General features: G+C 44.4%; 1 protein-coding gene across 2 annotated transcripts in view; it reads left to right on the plus strand.

The window, feature by feature from the left end:
* XPNPEP1 (X-prolyl aminopeptidase 1) overlaps positions 1-4623 on the plus strand; it is a 61071-nt gene extending 56448 nt beyond the window's left edge. For both annotated transcript variants that reach the window (XM_023206587.1, XM_023206586.1), the window contains 2 exons: positions 711-809; positions 4081-4623. In XM_023206587.1, coding sequence (XP_023062355.1) covers positions 711-809; positions 4081-4209 — 228 coding nt within the window. In that variant the 3' untranslated portion in view covers positions 4210-4623. The remainder of the gene's footprint in view (positions 1-710; positions 810-4080) is intronic.
* The last annotated feature ends 5365 nt before the right edge of the window (positions 4624-9988 follow it).

A 9988-nucleotide genomic window follows, 5' to 3' on the forward strand; every position in this document is an offset into this window, starting at 1 on the left:
CCATGCCAAAGCAGACAGCAAATCCCCGTCAGTGTTACCAAGGCTGCAGGGTTTTAGGCCCTGGGCTTTACCTAAAAGACCTGTTTGTGCCTCCTCCATTGGTGGAATTGAACAATTGGAGGGAAGTAGCTTCCTGTGTCAGCAAGGAGGTTGACTGCGGGGATTTGCTGTCTGCTTTGGCATGGAAGTGACTATTCTTGGAAGTGACCTCCCATCTCATTCCCAAAAGCTGCCATGAACAGAAACCCAACATGTTCTTGTGTGCTCCAGTGGATAGATGTGTTGTCGCCTGACGGGCCTGGCTGGGTCAAGGCAGGCCACACAGTTGACTGCTAAAAAAACGATATTGAGGACTTACACCCCTGCATCTTGGAGAATCAAAACCAGAGATGCCCTTGAGCCCAGACACCCCCATGCCCTGCCCCTGTTCCCGGTCACAGTAGACATTAGCCTTGTGGAACTGCTGCTGGGAGCCCCTCAGCACCCTTTGGCCGTTCCTGATGGCACAGGCCGTTGTTTGCCCAGTGGAGGAGCTCTTGGAAAGTGGCATAAGGTTTCCTGTGTGTCTATGAAAAGTGGTGACCAGCTCACCACGTCTTGGCTCCCAGTTACCCCTGGCTCTGAGGGATGGCATGCTGATGGAATGACCTCATGGTGCTTCAGCATAGTAAAGAGGAGGAAAAACGTCTATTTTCTTCTTTCTCCCACAGTACAATTTTAATAACCGGGGAAGCCTGACCTTTGAACCTCTAACTTTGGTTCCAATTCAGACCAAAATGATAGATGTGGATTCTCTTACAGACAAAGAGGTAATGGGAAAGTCTTGGTGGGCAGGCATGTTACTAGGGGAGATGGAGACTACCCTAAATAGTTCTAATCCATTCTCTAAATCCTAAATTCTCTAATTCATTTTCACTTTGTAATTTTTAAATTTAGAGGTCTAGGCCAGTTGAATCTGAAAGCCCTAGGTTTTCTGAGGACTCTTGAGCTTTTCCTGTATTTGTTGGGCCTCCAGGTGGAGATAGTCCTGTTCCCTACAGCCATTCTAGGGCTGTAAGGTTTTGTGGGTGGAAATCGTACGCCATTGTTCAGCTGCACTGTTCCTCCATAGCTGCACTGAGGCGTGTTTAGCAAATATGAGCCTATGTGTGTTCCCTACAAAAAGCCAGATGGATGGTGGGGCCTCTTGGCCACTGTACATACCAGATTGTTTTCTTGTGTTACATGAAACAGTAACGAAATGCAAAGCAAAATCTATTATCGTGTGTCCCGTTTTCACACAGACAAGGAGAAAGATAGGACCAGCCCTTCTCAGTTACTACTGTGGTCACTCTGGGGCAGTGAAACCCTTCACAAGGCCTGGGGCACAACAGTGCTTACTTGCTTACCTCAGAGGGTTATGGGTCTTAACTCCTTCGGACCCTGGACTGGTAAGGCGAGGTGAGATCGCAGTCCTGGGGACATGAGTAAGGCCTGAAGAGTCACACAGATGATCAAGGTCAGAGCAGAAACAAGGGTAAGAAGTGGGGTAGGAACTGTTAGCACTAGACAGACAAAACAGTTCCCAAACCAGGAAACTGGAAGCCAGAAGGACACAAATTCCAGAGCAAGGCAGGGGTCAGAAGTTTCCATGAAAAGCAAATGACTGGTGGGAGCCGAAGGCAGGGTAAGCACGATGGGTTACTCTAGCAATAAGATTTTATTATTTGAGGCAGACACTGGCCTTTGAGTGCCTCTCAAGGCAGGAACATTTCCTCACTGGTGCCCACTTGGGCCTTGTTCTTGGCACTATAAAGGAAAGGGTCTTTGGGGGTCAAGGACCTTCCCTTCCACAGGAGCTGTGGAACGGGATTCTCCCAGCTAGAAGCCTCCTGCCTGTTCCAGCTCACAAGTGGGTGACGAGAAAGGCCATCCACTTCCTGCTTAGCTTTCCTCTGTGCTTGAGTGCCTCTGCTTAACCATCCGTGCCCTTGGTTCAGCTAAACATTCGCACTCACAGGACCCACATGGGCCCTGTACTGGGTGGGTTATGCAGCTTGCAGATGGATATGGAAAAGGAGACTCAGCCTATCAGCACAGTGTCCAGTGTGTCTCTTCAGCAGGAAGAGTCCTTCCAGTGTCCAGGGCTCTTGTCCAGCCCCTGTAAGTGTTGCCTTAGCTGAGAGGAAATGAGAACACATAGGTGGGCATGGGAGCCACCCTGCTTAGAATCCCTCTGCCCCATAGGAACCAGTGTCTTTTGTAATGGCCCTTGGGCACAGCTTCCAGGGACTTAGCAAGGGGCTTTCCAGTAATAGGTCATTTCGTACTCTTGGGAGTCCAAGGCTATGGCTTCCTGCCAAGTAATTCTAGGTCATGCTGTCTTTCCTGTCCACATAAAGTGTACCCATCAGGAGGCATTTCTCCCATATGACATTCCCCTTTATCCAGGGAAGTAGTGTATGAGGAAGTTTAAGCGAGGCCATTTTTCCTTGAAGGAGAAAGAATCAGTCTACTCCCGTGACATTGGACATATAGACCAGGGATCTGTGTTATGCTGTGGTTCATTGCTGCACCTTGCATGCCCACATCATTGAACTATTCTTTTGGCCAGTTACTCTTTGTGGGGCAGATAATGTCTTCTTAAAATACCTGGCTTTTAAAATATCTGGTCATTTGCCCTTTACTATTTAGCCTGTCTTTTGGAGTCACTTTAGGGACTTTTTGGTTTGGGTCTGCATTCTCATCACTTACCACCAGATGGCAGTAGAGGACCTTGCTCGGATGGGAATATGGCCAGCTGCAGACTGTCAGGGCCTTGTGATGGTCCTCAGGCCCTGCCGAGGCTGTCCACACTCCCACTTTTCCCTCCCTGCTCCTAACCAAAAGGGCTTTGGGAGTTCGGCTGTGGCCTCAGGCTTACACCAGGATGCTGCCTTCACCTTACTGTTGAGCTGCTTTGGACAGTAGGCTGCTTTGTAGCCCTGCTGGCCTTGCTGTGGACACATAGCAATTTGCCTGCTTTTGACATCGTCCCCCATCACTTCCCTGACTCCCAGAAGGGGCTAGTAGGCTAGTAGGCTCTTCTCAGTAGGGATTGGAACCCTGGCTGGGTCACAGCCAGTTGGTAACACCACTCTGTCTGCCGTCAGTCCTTTGTAATTAATGGGCTTCTGTGCCCATCCTGACCCCAGCTGGGGTTATTTAAAGCCAGCTGGGCTTTGGTACCTGGCTGGATTGTAGTCCCTGAAGCCAGTACTTTTGTAACATCCTTGCCCTCCAAAATGGCCTTTGACTCATTTATGACAACCACACCCGTGGCACTATCAGTCTCCTCAGCTTCCAGATGGCTACCCATAGACAGTGATGAGAGTGGCTTGTTGTCCTCTTGGTAAAACCTGCTTCACTCCAGACTTCATCTTTTTCCCTGTACAACCAGGGGGGATTTTGCCAACATGTCTAGTGGATCAGCCCCTGCCCAGGCACCCAGTCCTGCCAGCAGGTCCTTCCTTTCACTCTCTTTTTTGTCTCCTGCTCTTGTGGCATGTTGAGTTGAGAGTCTGAAAACTAAGCTTACTCCCAGCCCCACTCTGCTGCACCACAGTCTTTAACCACCACAGGTTTTGGGTTCATCTAGGCAGCTACACTCAAAAGACACTCATGGGCTTGACTGATCCTACTTTTTTATTCAACTTTTTCAGCGGATATAGGATCTATAGCTCAGTGTGTTGGCAGGACAGTTTTGGGTATCTCTCTTAGTAGGAGCTCTCAAGAGAGTCCAGGGGCTATTCCCCAGCTTACCACCTCCCAGGATGAAGCCACACAGGTGGAAGCAGGAGCTACTGGCTTAGAGTCTACTGTCTATAATAGTAAACTGTTCTGGGGGCCTTTTCACCAGAAGCCATGAAGTCTGGTCCTATGTATTTCCAGGGAAACTGAACACAAGGAAAACACTTGTCTGTGAGTAAGGAGAAAGGATGTTGCACACCTTTTCTCTCAGTTTGTGATCTTAGCACATGGGGGCCCTTGCTGTTGACCTGTTGTATCCAGTTGTTAAAGATGGGGTGGTGAATACTGTGTCTGTCCTTCTCTCCCCTGCAGTGCGACTGGCTCAACAATTACCACCTGACCTGCAGGGACGTGATTGGGAAGGAATTGCAGAAACAGGGCCGCCAGGAGGCTCTCGAGTGGCTTATCAGAGAGACGCAACCCATCTCCAAACAGCATTAATACCTCCCTGGTTTTGTTTTTACAAAGTGCTCTGGGGAAGGGAAGAAACGTGGCAGATCCCTGACATCTTTCCCCTTTCCTCTCCTTCTTCCCTACCTCCCCTTTTTACTTTAGACTTTAAGAAGAATAGAAAATCTTCTTATCCTCTTTGATATTTTATTGCAAACACTCAGTCTTTTATGATTTTTTAATTGTTGAGAACGAGCCAAGAATAAAATTACTGCACCAGAAGGAGGGCCCCTCCAAAGTTGAACACTTGATGAAAGGGAGTTGCCCTGACTTCTCTGGCCAGTGATGGGGAAACAATGAGTGCTCCATGATGGTCATGTTCCAGGTGCTAGTACATCATTCATGATCACCTTAATGCTCATGAGACTATATTTATGATCAGTGAATAAAAATGTCAAAACTGTGCTTTGTCTTAGCTGTCTCTTTCTTCATGGTGCTGTCCCCTGACATGTCAGGTGAGCTGATCTCCAGGGCTGCTGGCTCTGTGGCAGACATTTCCTAGGTGGTAGGGCCCCTTTGAGAAGAGACCCCTGGCTTTGCTGCACATTTGGGGGCTTAGTTGTAAGCTTTTTCTTTTCTCTAGAAAACCTAATATGGTATTTTTATCTCAGTTTTGTTTTTTTTCTGATTTTAAAATGTGTCACTGCTATGCAAAACACAATAAAAATTATGTCAAAAGTCAGTTTTCCAGAACTCACCCTATAGTAGATGCCTCAAGTGTCTTACCTACATGGCCACAGCTGTCATTGTTCTGTTACTTGTAGGCAGGATTCTGACAAGTGATCCTTGTGACACACACTTGTGACAAGTGTCTGCAACTCCCATTCTTTAGGATTTCTTTTGACTTGTATATGTGGGGCAAGCTCCAAGGGTTGGAGAGTTAATGTCCCTGAGATCTCAGACCATCGTGTTTGGGGATGGGCAAATAGACTTCCTCATCCCTTGGCTAGGATATCTGAGATGTGTCTTACATTGTCACTCAGGGTTTTCCAGTGGGTTTGAGCCCCACTTGCCCACCATGGTAACTTGCTCAATAACCAACCCTTTGTTTTCTTTGTTCTCTTCCGTGTCCTACTTTCTCCTTGTCCCATTAGTGTTTCTTGGTACCATCCTGAATGAACCATTTACATGCGAATCCTTGTTTTAGGGTCTGCTTTTTTATTAATCCAACCTGACATACTCCTTATGTATAACCACTATTATCTGCTTTATATTTTTGCTGACTCCTTTTTTTGTATTCAGAATTCACTAAAATATTGATTAGTTGTATATGTATAAAAGAATATGCCACATATGAACTTAACATACCACATTTACAAACAGTGGATCATTCTGTATGTATACAATTTTATCTTTTAACTTGGCAATACATTAGATCTAAGTATTTTTTAACGACAATTCCATTGTATAGTTATATTGTTTTTAAACTAGTCTGATTGACTTTTTAAAAACAATAATACTAGCATTTAGACATAATTTTAAAAAAATTGTATTAGTCTTAAATCATATAGAAAACAAAAACTGGAATCTCAAGCTATCGGTACAATAATATTGGTTTTTTAAATTGCCCAATGTATTTATTTTTCTTGAGATCTTTATTTCTTCATATTGCTTTGGGTTACTGTCTAATGTCCTTTCATTTTACTTTGCGGAACTCCTATAAGCATTTCTTGCAGGGTGGGTCTAGTGGTAATGAACTCCCTCAGCTTATGTTTACCTGGGAATCTCTTAATTTCTCCCTCACTTTTGAAGGACAGTTTTGCTGGATATAGGATTCTCTGGTTGCCAGTTTTTATTTTATTTTATTTTTTTCTTTTAACATTTTGAATATATTGGCCCACTGCCTTCTGGCCTCCAGCATTTCTGATGAGAAATCTGCAGGTAATCTCATTGAAGATCTCTTTTATGTGGTAAGTAGCTTCTCTCTCACTGCTTTCAAGATTCTCTCTGTTTTTGACTTTTGGAAACTAAACTATAATGTATTTTGGTGTGTATGTCTTGGAGTTAATCTTACTTGGGGTTTATTGGGTTTCTTGGATGTTTACATTCATGTCTTTTACCAGATTTGGGAATTATACAGCCATTATTTCTTCAGATATTCTCTCTGCTGCTTTCTCTTTTCTCCTGGGACTCTTACAGTGTGTAGTTTGGTCAGCTTGATGGTGTCCCACAGGTCTCCTAGGCTCTGTTCCCTTTAATCTTTTTTCTGTTTTTCAGACTCTAAAATTTCTATTATCCTGCCTTCAAGTTCACTGATTTTCTCTTTTGCCTGCTCATATCTGCTATGAATCCCTCTGGTGAATTTTTCATTTCAGTTTACTGTACTTTTCAGCTCCAGAATTTCATTTTGGTTTCTTTTTATGTTTATATCTCTTTATTGATACTTCCTTTTTTTCCGGTGGATTTATCTTTTCCTCTGAATGGGCCATACTTTCTTGTTTCTTTGTATGGAGTTTTGGTTGAAAATTGGATATTTGAATCTAATAATGTAACTCGAAATAAGATTCTCCTCCTTCCCTAGGGTTTGCTCTCTTTTGTTAATGTGTGTTGTTATTATTATTATTTATTGTTATAAGGGAGTCTCTGGGCCAAGTATTAGTCTGAGGTATCAACTTAAGGTCTCTCAGGTTTTTTTCTGAGCTTGAGCCTTTCCCTGGATATATGCAGTCAGTTTCTAATTTCCCCTATATGTGCAGTTGTTTTTTGAATGTTGTAGTTCTTAATGTCTGGCTCCCAATGAGGGAAAAAGAAAAATGAAGGGCAGAAAAAGGGCACTGGTCCTTTAAATCCTCTGGAAGTCACTTCAGCCAGAGGGGAAGAAGGGACTTCTAACTGTCGGGGGATGGGATATACAGCAACAGTGGCTGCTCACCTCTTTGTCTGCATCTCTGTGTTCTGAAGCACTTACCAGAACACAGGTCTCCAGCATTTGGAGGGCAAGTTTCCTATTGTTCATTTTGGCTCCCGCAAGCTGTATGCCGGTTGCTCTGGGAACGTGTGCATAAGTGCCTGCCAAGGGGTTAGAAGTAGACATTGGTAGCTGCTACTGTGCTAAGAGCTGAAATGGATTGAAATTAACGTTAATTCACCATCCAAGTTGTCCCCTGGAAGCTGCAAGCCTTCAGTAAACTCCAGAGTTCTAAAGTAGTTACATCAGGCAGATTCTGCCAGTGCAGTTGTTGTCTAGGTGGAGAGACACTTTCCGAGTGCTTCCCACCACCTTCCCAGAATCCTCTCATTAAATCTTAAACCATAACTTTAATTTGAATGGCTTTGACAAATGAATAAATATAAGCATACTTTGGCCATTTACCAAAGCATGGTTGTAAGTGCCCATTACTTTCTCCACCTGGGGGAGCAGAAAATGAAACAATCTCTATTTACCATTCAGAACCAGAGTGGTCCTAAATAGAGTGCCTAAAAACAAATGAACCAGCATTTATTTGCTTTTCGTCTCCCACCCTCCTCTCTCTCTCTCTTTTTTTTTTCTCTCAAGGATCATTGATTTCAATGTGCTGTGTGGGAGGAAGCAAGATTCACTGCTGCCTCTCAGAGTATATTTCTAACGAGGTCAGAAAAGCATAGACGCAGTGCCTCCGGATAATAGGATGTATTTTGATCCATCAAAGATCAATTCTTGAATGCCTTTTGTCCATGCTTGGTCATATTTCTAATATGTACCGTAACACTGGACTTAAAAGAGAAATTTCTCCCCAAATGATAGAACGTAGTAAGCATGTTTCTCATCTGTCATTCCTCTGGAAGTTGGAAGATTTCCCTTAGGACTCAGGCTGTTGTCTTCTCTGATATCCCAAAGGCTTCTCTTGCTAAGGAAATGTGAGGCATGAATCACAGTTGATTTGGAGTTGAAATAGCCATAACTCAAGTGTGACGGCAACTCCACTGTTTGTTCATCAGGCTGTTAAGCCTGTTACTTCCCAAGGCAGCCTCAGAGCAAAGTTTGATTTAATTGGCTCTAGCCGGAGAAGCAAAGGTAACAGGTGCTGGGTGCTTGGAGCTTCCTGCCTGGACCTGCTTTGTCTTGGCGTTAAGTCCAAGAGACAAACTAGGCAAGATGGCCCCATAAGGATTGAGGACCAGAATAAAACTCTAATGTGCCAGAGCTCAGAGGGAAGATGAGGAGATAAAAATGTAGATCAAAAAAAAAATCACTCTTCCTCACTTTTAAATAAATGATAAAATAGATGTTGGGTAGGAAAATGGGCATTGTGTTGAATTTAAAGAAGGAAGCTGATCTCGTTTCTTTATCTTGCTCACTGTATTCCCCAGTGAAGTTTTATGTACAAGGTAGGAGGATTCAGGCAAGGGGACAGGTGTGGGGCCCCTGCTGTGAACACTCCAGGGGCTGACTTGTGGGAAGCTGGTTTGCCCTTTGGAAAGAGTCCATCTGTGCCTCCTGCCGGTGAGGGGGCTGCCCCCACCATCCCAGCTCTCAGTGCTTCTTTAGTTTGAGGGCTGTGCCTGGCATCTGGCTGCCTGACAGTAACCATCAGTTGTTTCTCATCAGGCTCATTCCCGGTTAGGGGTGGGTAATTGTGAAAGGAACCAAGGTTAACTAACAAGCCATGAGGGAGGGGTTGCCCTGGTGTTTCCCAACAACTGGGGATTAATACCGGTAATGACATGAAGACAACGTCGAGTTCTTTGTGGCATCTTTCAAGCACTGTTGGCCTCTAGCAGGAGACAAAGTGGGGGACTGGGAGGGCTGCGAGAGGGGAGGAGGGATACTGTGCTTGCTAGTTCCTGCAAGTAGTTGGTGCAGCAATTAAGAAATTTATAGAATCATGGATTAAGAACAATGATTCAGATCCTGGCAAGGTGGCAGCAGTTGTGCCATCGTGTTTGAATCTCTCCAAATAACTTCATAAAAACACGGAGAAACGAATAGAAAAACTAAAAATCAGGGATGAGCGTTGCACCAAATATACAGGTGTCAAGCATCTCCACAAACCCTTAATAAGAGCACGTGAAGACTAACCAGTGTATTATCAGCATCTGTGCAGGGGGAAGCCGAAGGAAGTGATGGTGTGTCTGATGGACCTGAGAACAGAACCCCACAATAGCCATCAGGAGCTCAGAGTCTCAGTGAGCCAATCTGAGAACAGCCAGCAACGCTGGGAGCAGTTTGCACCTCCAGTGGGTGAGTATGAGAGGTTTTTGGTAAGGCCTGCAGGGCCTGGAGCAGTCTGCACCCCAGGAACTCCCAGGCCAAAGCCGCACGCTGAGGGATAGAGCCAAACAGGGGTAGGACAGGTACAATGGAGGCAAAGGAGAAAGAAGGTTCTTTTAAGAGGGGAACAGAGCCAGGAGATCTACAAAAGTAAATGCTGTATTTTCGAATACTTCAGAAAATCAACAGAAAAGGGAGCTCTAGAGCCCTAAATAAGAAAAAACTATTCTAACGTCTCCCAGAAGTTCAGAAAAATTTCACATAAAAATAGACAGAAAAAAAGATTGAGGTAAAATGCTATGCAAACTTAGGAAAATAAGGTGCGGATGAGAGACATGCCCATCAACAGATGGAAATCTGTAATGTTCAAGGCACATTTACAGGTTTAAAAATAGTGTATGTAAAAACAATATACAACAGAGAATTAGAGAAGCTGAGGAATTAAGCGAGGGAACTCAGGAAAGAATGAGAAAAAAATCAATTTAAATAATGAAGACTAAAGTAGGAGGAACACAGGAATGAATAAACACCACAGATAACGTCTTAAGATAAACAGGAGATGACTAAAAGGAGATGTGA

The sequence above is a fragment of the Piliocolobus tephrosceles genome, chromosome 9 (genome assembly GCF_002776525.5).
Source record: "Piliocolobus tephrosceles isolate RC106 chromosome 9, ASM277652v3, whole genome shotgun sequence".
Lineage (NCBI taxonomy): Eukaryota > Metazoa > Chordata > Mammalia > Primates > Cercopithecidae > Piliocolobus > Piliocolobus tephrosceles.